Source organism: Brassica rapa, chromosome A07, assembly GCF_000309985.2.
Source record: "Brassica rapa cultivar Chiifu-401-42 chromosome A07, CAAS_Brap_v3.01, whole genome shotgun sequence".
NCBI lineage: Eukaryota > Viridiplantae > Streptophyta > Magnoliopsida > Brassicales > Brassicaceae > Brassica > Brassica rapa.
Window position 1 is genome coordinate 3,955,220 of NC_024801.2, and position 20,848 is coordinate 3,976,067.

The window sequence follows — 20,848 nt, forward strand, 5'->3', positions numbered from 1 at the left end:
AAAATAAGTTGGAGAGGAGGAATAGGAAGAAAGTGGGTCCTAGGGTTTTGGTCACTCATGCGTCTCGCTCTTCTGTCGTTTTGATTTCCAACGAAGTCTCCTCTCCTCTCTACAGACGGAGCCAGCCAGAGAAAGCGACTCCACATTTTCAGAGTGAATCGAGCGATGGGCAAGTCAAAGTGTTTCATGGACATTAGCATTGGAGGCGAGCTCGAAGGCAGAATCATCATCGAGCTCTACGACGACCTCGTCCCCAAAACCGCCGAGAATTTCCGATCGCTTTGCACCGGCGACAAAGGCATCGGCCCCAACACCGGCGTCCCTCTCCACTACAAGGTCTCTCTCTCTCTCTTGTAGCTTAATGTCTCTGCTTTAAAGCTTGTGCCTTTTGTTTTGAAGTAGAAAGGTGTTTCCTTTTTATGATTTATGTTTTTTTCGTTCAGGGGAGTCGATTCCATCGTGTAATCAAGGGGTTTATGATTCAAGGTGGGGACATATCAGCCAATGATGGCACTGGTGGTGAATCTATCTACGGGTTAAAGTTTGAAGACGAGAACTTTGACCTCAAACATGAGAGGAAAGGGATGCTCTCTATGGCTAACTCTGGCCCCAACACTAACGGCTCTCAGTTTTTCATCACCACCACTCGCACTTCTCATCTCGATGGGAAACATGTTGTCTTTGGAAGGGTTACCAAAGGGATGGGAGTGGTTCGTTCCATTGAGCATGTTTCAACCGAGGAAAACGCTTGTCCTTCTCTGGATGTCGTTATTCATGACTGTGGGGTGATTCCCGAGGGCGAAGATGATGGGATCTGTAACTTCTTCAAGGACGGTGATGTGTTCCCTGACTGGCCTGTTGATCTTAATGAAAGCCCTCTTGAGTTGTCTTGGTGGATGGAGACTGTTGACTCTGTCAAGGCTAGTGGTAACGAGCACTTTAAGGTTTGCTTTCCTCTCAACCTTTCCTTTTTTTTTTTATAATTGGATTGTTATATGTCTGTATGCTTTCCTTGAATCCTGTTTTATGAACTCAATCTACTCTATAGAAACAAGACTACAAGATGGCTCTTAGAAAGTACCGCAAGGCTTTGCGTTATCTGGATATTTGCTGGGAGAAAGATGGCATTGACCAAGGTTGTTCTTCATTTCCTCTCTACATATGTTTCCCTTTACTTCTGCATCTCAGGGGATATTGCTACTGTGTGTCTCTCACTTAGTTTATCTACTTGTGATCTTGCAGAGACCAGCACTGCCTTGCGTAAGACAAAGTCGCAGATCTTCACTAACAGTGCTGTAAGTCCATGCTTTTCACCTTCCTTGTTTAATCTTTTGTTGTGAGTGAAATCCATGTATGTAAACTATGTATTTGTGTGTTTAAGTACCGTCCGAGGCGTTAGAGAACATGTTGGTTGATTGTTTACTACACAAACTCTTCATCTTCATTCTCGTATAGATTTGAATACATTTATAAAGCTTGATTTGCTTTTGATTCCCTCTATAGCTGATTCTATTGTACTGGTCTCATCTATTTGTATCGTTGCTGGCTCCTGTGGCAGGCCTGCAAACTGAAATTTGGAGATGCTAAGGGAGCATTGTTGGACACTGAGTTTGCTATGCGTGATGAAGATAACAATGTCAAAGCATTGTTTCGACAGGGCCAGGTACTTTAAAAAGTGTATTCTATAATCTATGCCTATGTATAAGTGTAACATGTCTTGGAGATTTCTCTTGGTATGAGTATGACTGTGCTTGGTGGTAATATTAGGCATACATGGCTCTCAATAACATCGATGCTGCTGCTGAAAGCCTGGAGAAAGCTCTTCAATTCGAACCTAACGATGGTAAGTCGTTTACCAAGAGTCTTTTTTTTTTGTGTGTTTATGGTTATTGATGTATGAGTAGATTAGACGCCTAAATCTATTATTACGGAAGATTCTAACTAGCTTGATACCTGATGTTGATTTTCAGCTGGTCTCAAGAAAGAATATGCTGCTGTAATGAAAAAGGTAACTACGCCTACAAACAATCCAATGATGTTTCATTGTTTTGGAGTGACTTAATTAAGTTGATATATATGTACACGTGTGCAGATTGCCATTAGAGACAATAAAGAGAAAAAGCAGTACCGCAAAATGTTTGGATAGAATGGTCTGATACATTTTAGGGGTAAGTCTATCTTATTCAGTTTTAACTGTCAAGTTACCAGAAAATGTTATCTTGATGGAAATGATATGATGTTTAAGCTTCTATTTTGCTGTCTTTGTAGGTTTGGTTGGATAGTGGAGAAGAGACTAACAAAGAAAAGGGTGAAAAGAGCATATAAAAGAAAGAAATATTCAATAGACTTTGGGCACTGTTTCTGGTTCCCTCATTTTGGTAAACAATGTTTACTTCTGCATTTCCAGCAAAGATATGCATAATCTCTTACCCAAGACAGACTATTCGATGACTATTTATGGAATTTTGAGTTATTGCTGTCGCTCTTGTTTTTTGCTTCCTTCCCCAATTTTTCTCTCTTTGCTTGAATTATGTGTTAGCAAATACAGAAATAATCGTGTTTAATTGTTGTTGCAAGCAACATAGAACTAGGCTTGGGTATCTGGGTATTTGGTTCGAATTAATTGTTTTGAGTATTGGGTAGTTCATGTAGGTGTATTTAGGATCCATCCAAATATTAGACCAATTTATATATTAATTTTAGGTATTTTGATATACATTATACAAATTTATATGTAATATATTATTTTGTTTTATACATTTTGAGAAATTTTAAGTATATAATGAATATTAAAATTTCAAAAATAATTGAAATGGATTATCCGAACCCGAACTGAACCCGCAAAGATCCAAATCGAATCCGAACCGAAATTTAGAAATATCCGAACGGAGCTGAAATATTAAATCCGAAAACTCGAAACTCAAAATCCGAATAGATATGAACCGAATCCGAATGGGCACCCCGAACATCCACCCCTAATCTGTCCAAGTAGTCTTTGATTTGGTACGGGTAATAAAAGAATGAACAGCTAATCTATTAATTTAGAGTGTTATTTTTTATCTACTTAAAAATGTTGTCATTTAAATTTGAAATGGTCTAACAAAATAATATAACAACTAGATTATGACCCGCGCTTTTTTAAGCGCGGGCTTGTTTTTAGAATTAAATAAATACTTATATAAAATAATATATAAATTTAAACACATTTATCTGAAACCGCGAATCAGATCAGAAAAAAAAATTGAACTAAATTCCAGAAATAACCGATCAGATCAAATATATTTGGAACCGATAGTAACAATGTTTTATTTAAGATATAAGTAATGTTTTCTATCCAGTTTGGATCCACGGTGAAACCTATAAATGTAGTGGCCGTATATAATATGGACTGGTCTATATTATTCATGTAGCATTCTAAATTTGGTGGCCGTTTTAACATTTTAGTTTAAATGCCTATACATGATTTTGTTTGTATAATACTATAAATACATATTTTCATTCAAAGTGTGTGAGTTGTTATTTTGGGATAATCTAATATAAAAGAGATTTTAAAAATGATATGAGTATTTAGTTAGTATTGATATTATAAAGTAGAGAACTTGCGTTTTCTTTATTGAAATTTAATAAAGATATGGATAGTCAGCTATAATGAAATTGAAATTTTCTTATCCTATATTTATATCTTAGTCACTTTATAATGATACACAATATTTTGATTATAAGGTGTTGTTACAGTTGGTAACCAATAATAAATTGAATATGTGGGGAAAATATTAATTAGAATGCATAATTTAGGCTCAAGGCTTTAAGTCGACAACAAACTTTTTAAATTTAAAATTTCAGTATCAAATGAAATTGTTGTTAATTGTTTAGTGTCCAAAAATATAAAATGATGCAAATATTTAGGAATAAATCAACAAATGATGGTCGGCATATATAGATAGTGTAGGTGGTCTAATTTGCATTACCCATTTTATATTTGATGAATTTTTAATTGTTAGAAAAAATCATAACGACACACAAAAAAATATTCCTGAGTAGAATAAGAGCAAATCTAAAAAAGATCTTGTTTTACTTGTATTGATTAGATGAAACAAATATAGTTAAACCATTTAATTTGTTAAGTATTGACTAAATTATTTTTAGAGAAATATAAGATAACATATTATTACTTATTAGTAGAAATTTAAGATAAGACCAAAATATTATTAGTTAATGAAAGGGTCCAAACAACCTTTTATAAGTAGATTTTTCAAGACTGCTTCTCTTTTAATAGAATAGATATTTTGAGCATTAGAAATATTTTATTATAATACTTAATTAGTTTAAATTAAAAAGACTAACACTTAATTTCAAAATTAAAAAAACAAAAAATAAAAAAGAAAGTGTATCATGAGAATTAGAAATCGTATCTTAACAACTGAAATATGCTTCATGTTCGCATATAGAATAAATTCTAAAGTATCTATACTATTAAAGCATAATCTTTCTTAGGATTATGTCCCTGATTTTTCTAATTAATTACAAAATTTTCCATTAACTTGTTCAGTGACTTTTTCAATAATAAACCTGATTTTGTCGGTCAAAACGATAAACTAGATTTGTAAGGACAGTGGGCTTGGGCCTATTAAGATAAAATAAAATATATGTTTGTTTTGTTTTGCTTTGCTTTCTGGTTGAATTGGTTTTTGCGACCCAACTTAATCATTTTTGCATGTGATTTTAAAATCGAGTAATAGAGCGTCTCATTTAAATTCTTTTCCGCAAATTAAAATATTTTCATTTGAAAATATAAAATATCGACATTGTAATTTTTTAATAATAGAAACATTACAAATTATATTTTTAATAAAAATTATAACAATATTTTCTGAATAGAGTAACTTTATGTTATTAAAATTATTTGTTATTCTTTGCTATATTATTTATAACTTAAATAAATAGATATGTAAATAAAATAATTTTCTATATATTTCTCCCATTTTATTATATCGGTGATTCAATATGAGGATTTTTTATTTTACCTCAATTATTTGAAATGATTTAAAACAGAAATGTAACCATAACCGAAAAATTTGAAATTTATATATCCATACCACACAAAATGTCAAAATATTCAATCATTTTAACCAAAACTCAACTTCATATATAACCAAAATTGTTCATATATTTCTAAACCAAAACCGCAACCAAACTGAAAACGAAAACCAATAAAAGCAAATTAGAGTCGAACGAAAACCAAAAAATGTTTATAGCGAAATAGATTAGTTAACAAACAGTTATATCAATAAATTTGTAAGAAATATACTCTCCTACTTTCAAAGCGTTGGTCAAAATCTAGTATTCAGCTAAATTTAAACATTATAAATATACATCAACCCACGCAAGTTTCATATCACGTAGGATATCACCATTCTCAATATCGCATAGCTCCTCTTAAATATGTTACCCTCAAAGATGTCGAAAGATGGTGAATTCATTACACAACAACAGAAACAGAATCTATAGAATTAGTTCTGGCCCACAAACGGTTAAATTCTTATATTGCATATTGTGTCATTATAAACCCATCAATGATACTATTTTCATCCACTAACCTGTTTAACAACCTTTATTTAACTAAACCCAGAGATGCCATCATAATTTAACCCAATGTTTTGAAAACTGGACCGAACGTTGACTCGGCATTGTAGTTAGGTCAATGGTTGCATCGATCCAACTGGTTCAACCGGGTTTTAAATTTTAACTTAATTTTAGATTAAGTAGCTATATATATAACTATAAAATTATTTTTATAAAATTTTATATCATTGTTAGAATCTAAAAATGATATGAGAATAAAATGAAAACTTTAAAAATAATATAAAATATAATGGAAAATAATTTACTTAGATATATATATTTTAAAATAATATGATTTCTTACAAAATCTTTTAAAATTTGCATATTTTATATTTTTTACTTGAATTTGGAAAACGGAATTTAATATTGAACCAAGGTCACCGGTATTAACGAGTTTCACCGGGTTTTAACTAGGTCTGCCGGTTTAACTGAAATCCGGGTTTTAGTGCAACCCGGAACCGATTAAAAGGCCGAGTCACTGTCCGATCGGTCCGGTTTTCAAAACACTGATTCAACCACAACCATTCTTAATTCTAAGCAATTTTTTTTAATCTTAGACCGTCTCTATTTAAATTAGACATATTTTTCTCATGTTGGAATTACTAAGGAATTATCTAATTAAAATTCAGTATAAGCTATACCACATTTGTAATTGTATTCATTTTCTTTTTAATCAACTAAAGTTTTTTATAAATAGGTTACTTTCTAACAATAGAGTAAATTTTTATTACAAGAGATAACATATGCCACAGCAGTCAAGCCAAAAATAAATATTTTTTTTTTTTTTTTGAATATATGCTAAATTTATTCAAAGAAAAACTACTTTGTTTACAACAAGTGCATCTGTTTTTTGAAAACTAGAACTCTGTTACAACCCAAATCTTCTATCTTGTGGCAAACCACAATGTTAATGCTCCTGTATACTTCAAGTCTCCTATTTGTCGCAATGAGAGACATCTGTTTCTGACTTGCCTATCAATTAGCTTCACCAAAAAACCTGGCAATATTGGTGTACTGCCATGCCTTCTCTCATTTCGTTCCCGCCATAGGAAATAGACAGTGACTTGCAGTGTATAGCGAATGAGGAACCTTTCCAGCAAACCTCCATTGGTGTCCCGAATCAGTACCATCAGCTCCGACCACAAAGTTGTGTACGAGTTCAGTAACAAACCTTGCACCAGTTTCGACCAGACTTCTGCCGAGTAACTACACTCAAAAAAGAGATGGTCCCTTGATTCCATCACATTCTGACAGAGAACGCATGATGGATTAGCTCCAACATTCCATGTCAACATGCGATCACCCGTTGACAATCTATTTTGAATTGCTAACCAATGAAAGAAAGCGTATTTAGGGATGTGATGTTTATACCAGATGCTCTTCCACCATTGAACGGGAGGGTCTTCTTTTCGAATAAGTTCCCATGTTTGTTTTGTCTTGAACACTGCTTGATACTTTCCTTCGCTCTGTTTCCACAGTGCTACATCAGTTTCTCCAGTGAGTTTCAGCCTTTGGTCCTCACAGATTTTTTCAACTTCATTAAATACATCAATCCTATGCCTTCTCCTCCTCCGATTGCTCAGAGCAACAGCAACAGTTGTAGTCATTGAAACTCCCATATCAATAACACCGTGCGCGCCAAACAAGTCATACAACCTTCCCATACTCGACCAACAGTCAAACCAAAAAGAAGTGTTATTTCCATCACCTACTTGCATCTTGTGAAAATCTTTAGCCTTGTCTCGTAGCTTCACCAGCTTGCGCCACATCCATGAACCTTTTGTAGTATTTTTTTTGATCGACCAGAACGAGCCATTCTTGAAAAGATTCATTTTAGTCCACTGAGCCCACAGGGATGCTTGTGAAGATACTGTCCGCCAGATAAGTTTTAAACAGCTGACTTGGTTAGTTTCTTTCAGTGGCCGAAGACCTAGGCCCCCATCACACTTCCTCCTACAAACTATTTCCCAAGATACCTTAGCCTTCCTTGGGTTCAGAACAGGCCCCGACCAGAGAAAAGCTGCACATATGCTATTTATCTCCTTTATACACGCGCCAGGCAATACAAAACCAGCCATCCAGAAGTTCACAATGCTCAAAAGAACAGAGCGGATCAACTGTAATCTACCAGCCATCGATAAGAAACGGTTCGTCCAATGTGTAATACGAGTTCTTATCTTATCAATGAGTATACCATAATCCTCTTGTCCCATCTTTTTTGTTAGCAGCGGCAGCCCCAAATAACGAACTGGTAATTTCTCAGACGCAAATTCAAACTGCTGTTCCAGTAAGCCTGTTTCTGCTTCAGACAACCCCGCATAGTAGATAGTAGTTTTCTCCATACTGATTTTTAAGCCCGAGACCTTTCCAAAATAATTAAACACTTCCACAATGCTTTCTATGGATCTGACTCTGCCATCTGTGAAAACCATTATATCATCAGCAAAACTCAAGTGGGTTAGCCCCAGATTCTTGCATTTGGGATGATACCCCATGTTACTATCCTTGGCCGATTTGTCTAGCAACTTCGACAGAACATTCATGCAGATTACAAAGAGGTAAGGCGACAGAGCACATCCTTGCCGTAGGCCTCTTGTACTTTGAAAATACCCAGCAAGCTCACCATTAACTTGGACAGAAAACGATGCCGTTGATATACAGAGGGAGATCCAATGAATGAACATTGGAGGAAAATCCATAGCTTCCAGTGTGTTGAAGAGAAAACTCCACTGAACCGAATCAAATGCTTTAGAGATGTCTATCTTTAAGGCGCATCTAGAAGATACCGTGTCTTTATGATAGTCTTTCACCAGCTCCGTGGCAAGCAAGAGATTCTCAATAAGAAGACGGCCTTTTACGAATGCTGTCTGGTTCAGAGCAATAAAGTCCGGCAGCGTGAGCTTTAACCTGTTGGCTATTATTTTTGAGATGACTTTATATATGACATTGCACAATGATATTGGTCGGTAGTCCTTCATCTCAAGAGCCACAGTTTTCTTTGGTATTAAGGCCAGAATTGTTGTATTCACTCCTTTTGGCAAGAAACCTTTTGCGAAAAAAGACTGCACTGAAATAATGAATTCCGGTCCTATAATAGACCATGCAGCTTTGAAAAACTCCACTGTGAATCCGTCTGGCCCAGGCGATTTATCACAAGGCATACTGAAAAGTACTTTAGTGATCTCCTCCGCTGTTACCTCTTTTGTAAGCTCTTGCTGATCAGCCTCTGAGCATCGGTATGGTAAAAGCTCCTGCAACTTACACACATCAATTCCCTCAAAGTCAGTTGGCTGATGCTGAAGAAATTCTTTAAAGAAACCCTCAGCTTCTTCTTTTATTTCATCTGGTTTCTTAACAATGCGGCCATCTCTGCACTTTACTTCTTTGATCGAGTTATTGATGTCTCTTGCTGTTGCTGCCCGATGAAAAACTCTGTTATTTTTGTCCCCTACCTTCAGCCAATGCAGCTTAGATTTTTGCTTGAGAAATCCCTCCTCCAACTGAGCAACATGTTCCCAACGTGCATATGCATTGTTTTCTCTCTCCAAGTTTTGTTGTGATGGGTTCCTGATAGTCTCCTCTTGATACACACACAGGTTCTCATAGGCCTCCTTGGTCTTCACCGAGAGGTTTCCCATTTTTTCCTTTGCCAATACTCTTATTTTTGGTTTAAGAGCTTTTAGCTTCTTTGAGAAACGATAGAGCGAGGACGTTGACAAGAAAATAGGGTCAGTTGTTTGCCAGTAATTCTCCATTAGCGGCTTAAAACCTTCTAGTTCGGCAATTGCGTTGACAAACTTAAAAGGCCTTTTTGGCCGATTCAAAGCTGAGCGGAGATGAACCCTGCAGCGTAGGTGATCCGAGCAACCTCCCGCCTCGAAAACACTATAGGACTGAGGGTAAGATCCAAGCCAATGATCATTTATCAAAACTCGGTCAAGCTTCTTAGATATAAGACCTTCTTCTCTTTTATTCGTCCATGTATACTGAGGGCCATGAGCAGCTAGATCCAGCAGATTGCAGTGATGCATTGTATCCTGAAAATCCCTCATTCCTTGAGATAATGTGTTCCTCAGCCCATACATCGAATGTTCTTCAGCATCTAGAATCTCATTAAAGTCCCCAGTGATTATCCAAGCCTTGTGACGAATAATCGGTGAGTCCTGATGGGCTTTAAGATCATTCCATAATTCTCTCCTTTCTGTCTCAGTATTATGAGCATAAACACATGTGAAGAAAAATTCTTCTACGTCTTCGCCAATAGCAACTGAGACTGTGATCATTTGATCAGTTTTATAGAACGGTGTGACTCGAACTTCCGGTCTCCACACTAGCCATATTCGGCCAAGTGGATTAAACTCATAGTTGGATATCAGATTCCAATCTTTGAAGACTGAATTCGAGATCCTCTGACTTTTCCCTTCTTTTACTCGTGTTTCCAACAACGCTCCAAACATAAAACCTTGGTCCTGAACCCACTTCTTCACTACAGAATGTTTGACTGATTTATTGAACCCTCTAACATTCCAGAAGAAACCCGACATATTATTTCTTCTTGTAGGTGCGTTTTTTACCTGCAGCACTAGGAAATCCTTCCTTCGCGCTTAAGGCAGCTAGCTTTTTTGATGATTTGATGTGGGTTTTTGATAAACGTGAGATAGTTGGCCGAGGTGGACGCTCACCTTTCTCTGTTTTCCCCGCTTTTCCTATATTCATATTCAGATGTTCATTGGTTCCAGTTTCCTCCTCTGAATCTCCCTCTGAGACCTCTGCTGATACCTCCTTAGAAGTCTCTTCTGGTGTTTCTAGGATTTCACCTTCTTCTCTTTCCTTATCATTTGAACCACTTCGCTCCTCTGTTTCATTTTTTCCTTCCAAGTCATCGTTATTTCCTTGCTCTAACAGCACTGCAAAACGTGATGGTGAGATCTCAGTAGTGTGCTCTGCCGCTGGTTTAATTCCTTGCCAACGATGCTTAGATGGAGAAACGTCCCTCCACTTTCCTTCAATATCAGCTGGAGAAGATTGTACGGACGTAGTCTTTTCAAAAGCTCGTGAAGTTTCACCTATGACAATCACATCCCGAGCTTCCATACTGTTATTCTTAGCTGGTGACACAACCACTCCTCCTGATACACCTGTCTCCATTGTTTCCTTTACTACTTCTTTCCCCGTGTTTATTTTGACACTGTCGACGTTGATAATCTCAGTCACACTCTTAACAGGTGCAGCATTCTTGATAACTATTTCAGAATCCTCTTGCCTTGTCAACAATTTGATCCTTGACTTGCACGTCTTATGAGTGTGCCCCCATTTGGTACAGATATTGCATTTATCAGGAAGCCAAGGGTAGATAAAATCCACCTCTGCATCAACACCTAACTTTGATTTGAAACGATGGGATTTAGGCAGCTCCTTAGTCATGTCAGCTTCAACAAACACCTTTGCTTCTTCAAAACTTGTGCATAGAACGGTATCAGGGTGAAGTCTCTTCGGCTTACCCACTGCACTAGCAATGAAACCCAAGCCCTTCCACGAGAACATTTTGTGGGGAACCTTTTTCATTGTAATCCACATTGGTACTACTTTGATCTCTTCTTCCTCTTCTTCCTCCACTATCGGTGACCACTTTGAGAGGACCATTGGAATGTTTGCAATGTTCCACATTCCTCTACGCAAGATTCTTTTCCTAGTAGCCATATCCTTGATCCTGAATTTTACTGTGACTTCATTAACCGGAAAGACGTCAATCTTAATAAATTGATCCCCCAAGGGCCAAATCTTATTCACAATTACGTGAATCTTTGCAACATGTGGAGCAGGAGCTAGAAATCTCCCTTCCAAAAGATCATCCCAGAGAGGTACTGTGTCTTGTATCACCTCATCTGGCACTTGCACAACTTCTTTCCCCTCCACCATCTCCATGTCGTAGACATGCGCAGAGAGTGTTGGACCACTTTTCACCGCTTTAGCGTAAGACAATTGTTTTTCCTGAACGTTGGACGCGTCTATCACCGGCGTCACCGATGTTTCCGACTCCTCCGAAGCCATGACGGCCGTCGGTAGCCCTACTGTGCAGAGCCAAAAATAAATATAGGATAGCTAAGAGTGTAATTACACAAAAGCAACAAAAAATGTGGAGAAACCCTATAAACTCAACTTCTAGATGATGAGTAGTGAAGGATGCCATGGGAACTAGAGAGCAGACACAATTCTTCTAAGTCAGAGATTGAAACCGACAATGTCATAAAGTCACGTAGTTACACAGTAATAAAATCGTTCAAAAAAGAATGAAATATGTACACGAAAACACAATTTTCTTCTCACGGAGTAAACTGTTATATTTTAGACCTGTTCCGAATTTTTTTTTTTTTTCGTCAAAAGGTCATTCTATTACTCAAACTTGAAGTGGCCTGGGTAACCAAACCGGAATAGAACAACCAACAAAATGTAACTCCCTATGAAAAGATCTAGCAGTCTTAGCCAAGAAATCTGCAATCTGATTATGCGCCTGTGGAACGTGAATGATGTTGAATTCCGGGAAGCATATTTGTAGCGTCTCTATCCTCTCCAATTCCGTCGAAAAGCTTGGCCACGCCTGAGGATCCTTTACCATTGCAATTAACTCCTTACAGTCTGTCCCAAAGCTCTGGCATGTAGAATGTTGCAGCATATTCTCCATCGCCCACCGCAGTGCTTCTACTTCCGAGTGTAAGGCTGATTCGCGTCGTGGGAAGTTTCTTGTCCCCATAAGCTGAGTGTTCCCAGAACTATCCATCCATACCCATCCGCTTCCACTAAAGACGGCAGAAGACGTCCAAGATCCATCTAACAAGCAGATATTTCCCAAGCTTACGAATTGGAGTTCCTCATTTATATTATCTTGTGCCACTGCTTGTACCATTTCATTAGCATCAAACCAGGCTTGGCATTCACTCTCTGCATGTCTAACTAGGTCCAAAGGATCTCTATCTATTCCCCTGAAGAGTTTTTCATTCCTGGCCTTCCAAATGTACCATATTATCCAGGGATAAGGATCCCTATCTTGCTCTGGCCCAATGGTACCATTTTTTCTCCAGAAAAGATAATCCATATTCGTGTAGACGGTCGAAACCGGGAAAATATATGGGCATGTCGGAGTTGCTGATAAAGACCACACTTGAAGAGCTGGTGGACATTCAAAGATTGCATGTGTGACGGTCTCTTCCACTTCTCCACATCTTGGACAATAATTGTCACACCTCATATTACGTCTAATTAAGTTCCTCGTAACTGCCACATGACCAGTTAACAACTGCCATATAAGATGACATATCTTCGTAGGAGCCTTCAGTTTCCACGCAAAAGCTTGGAGCTTTGTGATACTTGGCTCCAGAACTTCCTCTTCCTCCGTTGACTTTAATAAATTCTGAGCCATCCAATATCCCGATTTGACCGTGTATTGGCCATTCCTTGTAAAGTTCCAGCAGAACGTATCACGACGGTGAGTTGAGCTTATGGCCAAACTCCTTATGAGAGGTATATCCTCAGGATGAACATAGCTTTCCCATAGCCCCACATCCCAATCTTTCGATCCCTGATCAATAAGATCGCTTACTCTCATATTAGGATGCATCACTGGCGCTATGGGGACAGCTGGCCTTGCGGGGTTCGATGGAATCCATGGATCCTCCCATACCTTGGCATCATAACCTGAATGTATCTTCTGTCTAATGCCCAATAATAGCAACTTCCTTGCAGCAGAAATGCTAGTCCACACATAGGATGGGCTGCTAACAGCGTTTACTCTCAATGGAGAGCTCATTCTATAATATCTTCCCCGTAAAATTCGAGCGACCAGAGAATCAGGGAACTGGACAAGTCTCCATAGTTGTTTAGCCAGAAGAGCTAGATTAAACTCATGGATCATTCGGAAGCCAATTTCACCCTCCTCTCTTGGTAGACAGACTTTTCCCCATTTTGCCCAGTGTATCCCTCTTTTTGGTGGATTCGAGCTCCACCAGAACTGAGCGATGGCACTGGCTAAATTTTCGCAAATCTCCAAAGGGAGCAGGAACGTCGACATGACATATGTCGGAAGAGCGAGCAGAATGGATTTAATCAGCACTTCCTTTCCACCTTTTGAGAGCCATCTATATGTCCATCCAATCACTCTGTGCATCAGCTTATCTTTCAGGAATGCAAAAAGTTTGCATTTAGATCCGCTTATGTCTTTGGGTATGCCTAAGTATGTTCCCATTCCTCCTTCATTCTGTATCCCAAGTGCATCTTTAATCTCTTGTCTAGTTGTTGCATTAATCCGCTTACCAAAGAGTAAGGACGATTTGTCAAAGTTAATACATTGACCAGATGCTTTACCATATCTCCTGACTACTTTCATTACTTCTTCACATTAACGGGGCTCCGCCTTACAGAAGAAAAGGCTATCATCAGCAAAGAGAAGGTGAGATACCGACGGACACGTGCGTGTAACACGGATCCCTGCTATCTTCCCTTGTATCTCTGCATGATTAAGAAGGCTAGCGAGCGCTTCCGTGCATAGAATAAAAATGAAAGGATACAGAGGATCTCCTTGACGTAATCCTCTACCTGGAATAATATTTCCTCTTGGCTCACCATTCATGAGAACCTTATATTTCACCGATGTAATGCATCGCATGACCCAGCCGATCCAAGTTTCTGATAAACCCATCTTGCGCAGGACAGCTTCAATAAAAGACCACTCCATCCTATCATATGCTTTGCTCATGTCCGTTTTAATGGCCATCCTTTTATTCCGTCCACTTGGCTTCGTTCGTAAAGCATGGAACATCTCCTGAGCGATCATAACATTATCTGAAATCTGTCTCCCAGCAACAAAGGCTGACTGGGTTTCCGATATCAACCCTGGTAGTACATTTTTTAACCTCTAGCATAAGACTTTAGAGATTATCTTGTAGCTAACGTTGCACAGGCTAATGGGTCGAAACTGTGCCATTGCATTAGGCCTTGTTATCTTCGGGATGAGACATATATTTGTATCATTCAGTCCATTAGCCACCACCCCCTCAAACAGGAACTTATTAACCATAAGAGTTAAATCCTCTTTTACTATATCCCAGAATTTCTGGTAAAAAAGCGCAGTCATCCCATCTGGTCCTGGGGCCTTCTCTGGGTGCATAACAAAAAGAGCTAATTTGACCTCCCATTCAGAGACAGGGGCAGTGAGGTTAGCATTCATATCACCAGTGATCGTCGTTGGGACCTGAGTTAACGCCTCCTCAATCTCCTCCGGATTTGATGATTCAAAAATCTGCCTAAAATAACTAGTGGTAATGGCTACTAGTCCTTCTTCATCCTCAACAATATTTCCATTCTCATCTAAGAGCTGTGTGATCTGGTTTCGTGCTCTTCTTTGCTTTGTCAAGGCATGGAAAAATTTCGTATTTCTATCTCCTTCTCTTAACCAAAACACCCTACTCTTCTGCTTCCAGAACATCTCTTCTGCTTTAAGAGCATCTGAGAGTTCCTTTAAGGTTGCTGCAATTTCCTCAGTTGTGGCATTATCATCTGCATACAATCCTTCAACCTTTTCTTTCAGCTCTTCCACTAATTTTTTCGAATTGACATTATGTTGCTTTCGCCATTCACTCAAGGCTCTCCTGCAGCTGGAAATATGTTCTATAATAGTCGCATTGGGAGGAAGATCAGGAGACTTCCATCCCTCAAGGATAACTTGCTGTAGCTCTTCGTTATCCAACCATCTTTTATCAAATTTAAACTTTTTGGATCTTCTTGTTGGTTTTATGAGTATGTCTGCAAGAATCGGACGATGGTCCAATCCCCATAGCCTCATGTATTTTACAGTCGAGTGGGGAAACTTCTCATGCCAGTCCGCATTTCTTACTGCTCTGTCTAAACGACATCGAATAGTTGATCCTCCTGCTCTCTTCTCCACCCAAGAAAGCATATCACCCGTGAAAGGAAATTCCAGCATACCACAGTCATTAAGCATCTGCTTGAAAGGAAGAAAAGAACTATCAGGGCGTTGTCTTCCTCCTTCTTTCTCATTGTGACATATTATTTCATTAAAATCTTCTATCATGAACCAAAGTCCATTTGTTGTTGTTGAGAAACGCGTAAGACGTTCCCAAACTTGGTCCCTTCTTTCTAAAACATGATCCCCATAAACAAACGTCATATAGACTTTTATTCCATCAATGACTGCCTCAATGTCAATCATACGATTATTTGAAAATAAAACATTAACTTGAAATTCATCCATAAAATATAAAGCTAAACCTCTGCTGAGTCCAAGTGGCTCAACAGTAAACAAATGATCAAATCCTAAGTCGGCCTGAATATTTCGCAACATCAGCCTTCTGTTCTTCTTCTCAGAAAGAAACACAAGTCCTGGGCGATGCTTTTGACACATCTCCGTAAGGCGTCGAACTGTGAGGTCGTTTCCAATCCCTATACAGTTCCAACTGAGCGTCCTCATTGATCAAGGTGGGATGGGTTTTTGGAACCCATCGAACCATCACTCTTTGATGAGCCGGTTTTCTGTTTCCTCGAGCTATGGTGATGGCGTCTTGAACCTCTAGTTCCACCAGACACACGAGCTGCAAGAGAGAAAGATGATCTCTTCTGTGGAGATCCTCGACGAAAAATCTCAAATTTCTTTTTCTGAATGCCCAAAGAAGCACTCGACTTGTAACCATGTTTGGTATGTCTCGACGATCTCCCAGCCAGCTTCTGTGATTTTTGATCAGCAACGTAATCGGCCCTATCCTGATCGTTTTTATCCTCCATTTCTGCAAGCTCCAACCCCATCAAATCATCATTCTCCATCTCACAATCCATCAAACCACCAACTAGCTGCTCCGTAATATCCATATCATTGAGCGCTTCAATCACCTGATCATCTTCCGTAGTAGGCTTTGGATCCTGCTCTGTCAGGGTTTCAAACTCTAGAGACCAAGGAGTCCCTTTTAAACGTTTTGTGACGTTCTCATCTAAGCTATCACCCCTGGAAGGCGTAACAATAGCGCTAGCTATTCTCCTCGTAACAGCAGCCACACTCAAGCTTCTTTGATCTGGACTCGGACGCGGCTTAGACAGCGGTGGAGATGCTTCGCGATCAGCCTGCAACCGCTTTGCACTTTCCTTCGGCAGTGGAGAAACACACCGCATTTGATGGTCATAGGAACCATCATCACGATCCATCAAAGTATGCACTAGTCGATCACGTACCGCATTCTCATCATGGCGAGATTGAGATTGGGACTTCTTCTCGCGCCAGCTTGCTCCATTGTACCTATCGTACGGTTTTGCCTCTACTCGCGCTCCCGCATATCTCTTCTTCCAAGCCGGATCATCCCGCCGCCTTATCACTCTGTCCACACGGCCCTTATAAGCCTCACGAGGATGAGCCAAGTCATAGGTCCACCTTCCATTTTCCTTCCCTCCATTATCATTCCTTCCATTATCATTCCTCTCAGTAACGTAGCCAGACGGCTTATGGTATGGTACAACCGGCGCGTTCGAATGCAATGCTTTGGGCTCCTTCTTAACCAACCCTTTCGAGTACAGTTGTGGGCGGTTCTCCTGCATCTGAACCAGCGCAAAGACGCCTTGACGCTGAAGCAAAGGACAATACTCCTTCTCGTGGGTAAGCATGCCACAAGTAGAACAATGTTTGAACAACATCTCGTACTTAATTTCAATCGTAACCTCATCTCCTTCGTGAGATTCAGCATTCCTTGCAAACTTTAGTGGCCGTCGAGAGTCAATGTCTAGAAGGATTCTGCCCTCAATCAGCTCTATTGAGTCCTGATGAACGTGCCCCAGACGAAAACCAATTTCTCTCAGGTTGTTCTCGGTCCATAGATGTAAGGGAACACCAATCAGCCGAGTCCAGAATGGTATTATCCAAGGATAGTCAATATGGACGACAGGTTCCCATCGAACCAGCACAAACATGCAGAAGTTGAAGTGAAACGGACCCTGTCGAAGAACAAAGTTTAACTCATCTTCGGTGGTAAAGTTGAGTAGAAACTTTCCATTTCCCAAGTCATTTGCCGTGATGCGGTCCTCCATGCCCCATTGAACCGGCATTTTTTGGAGAAGTTTCTCCACACTTTGTTTTTTCGGGTTAAGGATCTTTCCGATCAGAGACAGCTTGAATTCATTAATGTTTTGAGAAACATCATGATCAGTTAACTTAATCGGTTCATCATCATCCTCATAGAGGATTCCTTTACCCTTAATATCAGCCATATGGCTTGATTTTGAACGGTACGATGACCCCATATGAGGGCTCGATCTGTAGAACCAACGCAATCCGTGTCAGAGAGGTTCAGGCCTTGACGTAAGATCAAAACCAAACAAGAAGCCCCAAACTGACGTAGATACCACTCGTTAACCAGAGCCAAGCGGAGTAACGGACGGTAGAGCGGAGACAACCGGAATCAAAGGAATCGAACGGAGAGGCCAGGAATGTAGTCGATCGATCAGTAACCACACGTCAATGAACGTGGAGATTAAGAGAGATCGTGAGATCTGAGAGAGGGTGATGAACAGATCAGCTTTTATGCCGTGTGAAATACTCCAGAGAAGAGCGATCGAGATCCAACGTGCGATGAGGGTTTCGTCTAGTCTGGTGATCCACACGCCAAAGAACGTGTCGATCGCAGAAGCCCAAACCGCTCTTCCAATATCAGATCTTACGAACACTCCACTATCAGATCGTCACGAACCAGCCACCGATGAGCTACTTGGGACCCTAACCTCTTGGATTGCCTCCCACCAGATGTAGAGAACGGAAAAGGGAAGGATCAAGTGATCTATTACCAAAGAGTAACAGATCAGATGATGAACAAATCTCAAAGAAGATTTGTTCAAGCCGCCATTTGAGTCACCCTTGGTGCCGCCAGAGAAAAAGCATATGAAGTGATTTATGTTGACCTGTTCCAAATTTAAAAATATGGCCAGGCAGAAAATTGATTAGTTGGCCCACAATTTGTTTAACATATGGTGGTTAATAAGTGATTTCAAATATTAAGTATTTAGCAATTGATTTTCATCTAAATTTTTAAAATACAAATTTTGTACCAAATATTATGTAGAAGCATATTTATAAAAGATTATAACTTAAATTAATAGAATATATTATATATGTTAGTTACCTTTAAAATACAAATTTGCATTGTATCAAGTAATATATGGCTATATGAGCATTTATCTATAGACAAAAAATTGTTTCATTATATGTCAATTATTAACCTATTGGATTGTTGTCACGGATACAATCAGATAAGATCGATCATCACATTAATAACACAAACCCTAAACAACCAAACATATAAGTTAATATTTTAAATTATACAATAATTTAATTTATCAGTTATTAAATTAGTATAAAAATAAACATCATCGGCGTTTTAATGCGGGTAAAAATCTAGTAATATCTTAAAATTGGGTTCAATGTGGTTCTAGTTTTGTTTGCTTTTCCGCAATTTTGAATAAAAAATCAAGTAATTTGGGTAAACATTGTAGTCGAGATATTTTGGATTAAAGTAGTAAATAATTCAGTTTTTTCTTGATAAAAATATCTGAATAGTTCTAATTTTATATGATTCAGTTTAGATACTTTTGCATATTTTCAATACATTTATAAGTTGTATTTATAGATATTTGGTTATTAATTTATTTATTACAGATATTTTAGATCAAAATTGTATTTCATATTTTTGGCTATCCATGTAGTTCTTGGTTACTAGATGGTTCTAGACAATATTCTAAAAATCGGTCTAGTCGGCGCCTAGGAGTTTGACTTTGTGGTAAATTGGCAATAGCCTAAACGATTTTATTAAAATTCAATTTATGCATTTCAAATCAGTTTAAATCGAGTTAGATTAATTTAAGTTGGTCTAAACCATTTTAAATCTGTCAAAATTTGTTTAATTAGTTAATGTACAAATTTGTCTAGTTTAATTTTTTGTATATATATATTTTTATAATTCATCAAAATAATTTTATTATTATACTCGAAGAATTAAAATATATAATGTAAATATAAAATATATAAATAATAAATCAATAATTTTATAACGCTTGGGTCTCGAATAATACATTTAACTGTTAGTCTTCTATGAAGCGCCTGGTTACAGCCTAACGATTTATTATCATTTATTTCAAATATTTAAAAGGAAATTGGCAAAATAATGATAAAAATGTATATGTGCATTTATACATTTGTATTAATTTGTCAATTTTGAACAAAATTTATCTCGTAATAACTAAAATAATTATTTAAAATGATATACATTTATATATATATATATATAGTTTACATCTTTTAATATATAAATCAAAAAACAATGTGGATATATTGACCTAAATTTGTTAGAATGTATATTAACTTTTCTTACAAGGATAAAACAAATGTTCTAACTTCAAATATCTTATAAGTTCTATATGATTTATCCAAATATATAATATGTATGTCTTAATTCTAGACATGTCAATTAGGGCCGAAGCCCGCAGCCCGAACCCACCGAGTCTTAAAAATTACCGGACTTGGGCTTAGTTTTATAAGCCCAAAAAAATTGGGTCTTTCAGGCTAAGCTCATTTGGGCTTTGTGTATTTTGGGTCTATTCCCGTTTGGGCTAGGGCCGGTCCAAAAACCTGGAATTTTATACTTTAGTTTAAATATTATTGTTATCGCAATCCGAACGATTATTAGTATTGATATATTATTTTGATATTTTTATCCAAACATTAATAAATTAATATAAAAGTTGCTAATGATTTTATTGTTTGATCATTACAAGTGTCACATTTTAAATTTTGCAAATGTACCTTCTTCTTTCATGTACATATTTTTTTCAATATACAAAGTATGAAATGTTTGGCCATGTTTATCATAAATTTGTTTTCTTATATGTTCAGTTTTAATTTATATTTGATTGTTTAAATTTTATGAAATTTGGTTTGTTTATAATATGTTTTTAAAGCATACGAAAAATTAAAATATTTTTGATAAAACAAAAAAGTTTAAACTCATTTTATATTTTAAAACAAAAAAATGAAGCTATTTTTTCTAATGAAAATTCACATGTATTAAATTGATGGAAGCGACAATGACAAATTTTTTCGAAAATCCCAAAAAGCCCTATAGCCCTATAAGGGCCGGGCCGGACTTTGAATTCTGGGCCAAAAATATTTCTGGGCCGGGCTAAAATA

The 20,848-nt window shown here is 37.8% G+C and overlaps 2 protein-coding genes across 2 annotated transcripts; one reads left to right on the forward strand and one right to left on the reverse strand.

Moving 5' to 3' along the window:
* Positions 1 to 2,566, forward strand: LOC103844346 (peptidyl-prolyl cis-trans isomerase CYP40). Its single transcript, XM_009121147.3, has 9 exons — positions 1 to 336; positions 444 to 944; positions 1,049 to 1,136; positions 1,243 to 1,295; positions 1,559 to 1,663; positions 1,768 to 1,843; positions 1,971 to 2,008; positions 2,093 to 2,168; positions 2,269 to 2,566. Exons 1-8 carry the CDS (start codon positions 166 to 168, stop codon positions 2,144 to 2,146), a joined length of 1,086 nt encoding a protein of 361 aa, XP_009119395.1. The 5' UTR covers positions 1 to 165; the 3' UTR covers positions 2,147 to 2,168; positions 2,269 to 2,566.
* A 3,829-nt stretch (positions 2,567 to 6,395) lies between these two features.
* On the reverse strand, positions 6,396 to 11,996 carry LOC103844466. Its single transcript, XM_033275893.1, has 2 exons — positions 10,305 to 11,996; positions 6,396 to 10,204 (listed from the first exon to the last, which is right to left on the reverse strand). Exons 1-2 carry the CDS (start codon positions 11,671 to 11,673, stop codon positions 6,507 to 6,509), a joined length of 5,067 nt encoding a protein of 1,688 aa, XP_033131784.1. The 5' UTR covers positions 11,674 to 11,996; the 3' UTR covers positions 6,396 to 6,506.
* Positions 11,997 to 20,848: the final 8,852 nt, after the last annotated feature.

Excerpts from the sequence above, each read along its gene's own strand:
- LOC103844346 (XM_009121147.3), top strand. The coding sequence starts at position 166 with ATGGGCAAGTCAAAGTGTTTCATGGACATTAGCATTGGAGGCGAGCTC. Across the intron at positions 945-1,048 it reads GTGGTAACGAGCACTTTAAG|AAACAAGACTACAAGATGGC; the intron begins GTTTGCTTTCCT and ends TCTACTCTATAG. Across the intron at positions 1,664-1,767 it reads CATTGTTTCGACAGGGCCAG|GCATACATGGCTCTCAATAA; the intron begins GTACTTTAAAAA and ends TGGTAATATTAG.
- LOC103844466 (XM_033275893.1), bottom strand. The coding sequence starts at position 11,673 with ATGGCTTCGGAGGAGTCGGAAACATCGGTGACGCCGGTGATAGACGCG. Across the intron at positions 10,205-10,304 it reads AGCGGGGAAAACAGAGAAAG|TGCTGCAGGTAAAAAACGCA; the intron begins GTGAGCGTCCAC and ends AGGATTTCCTAG.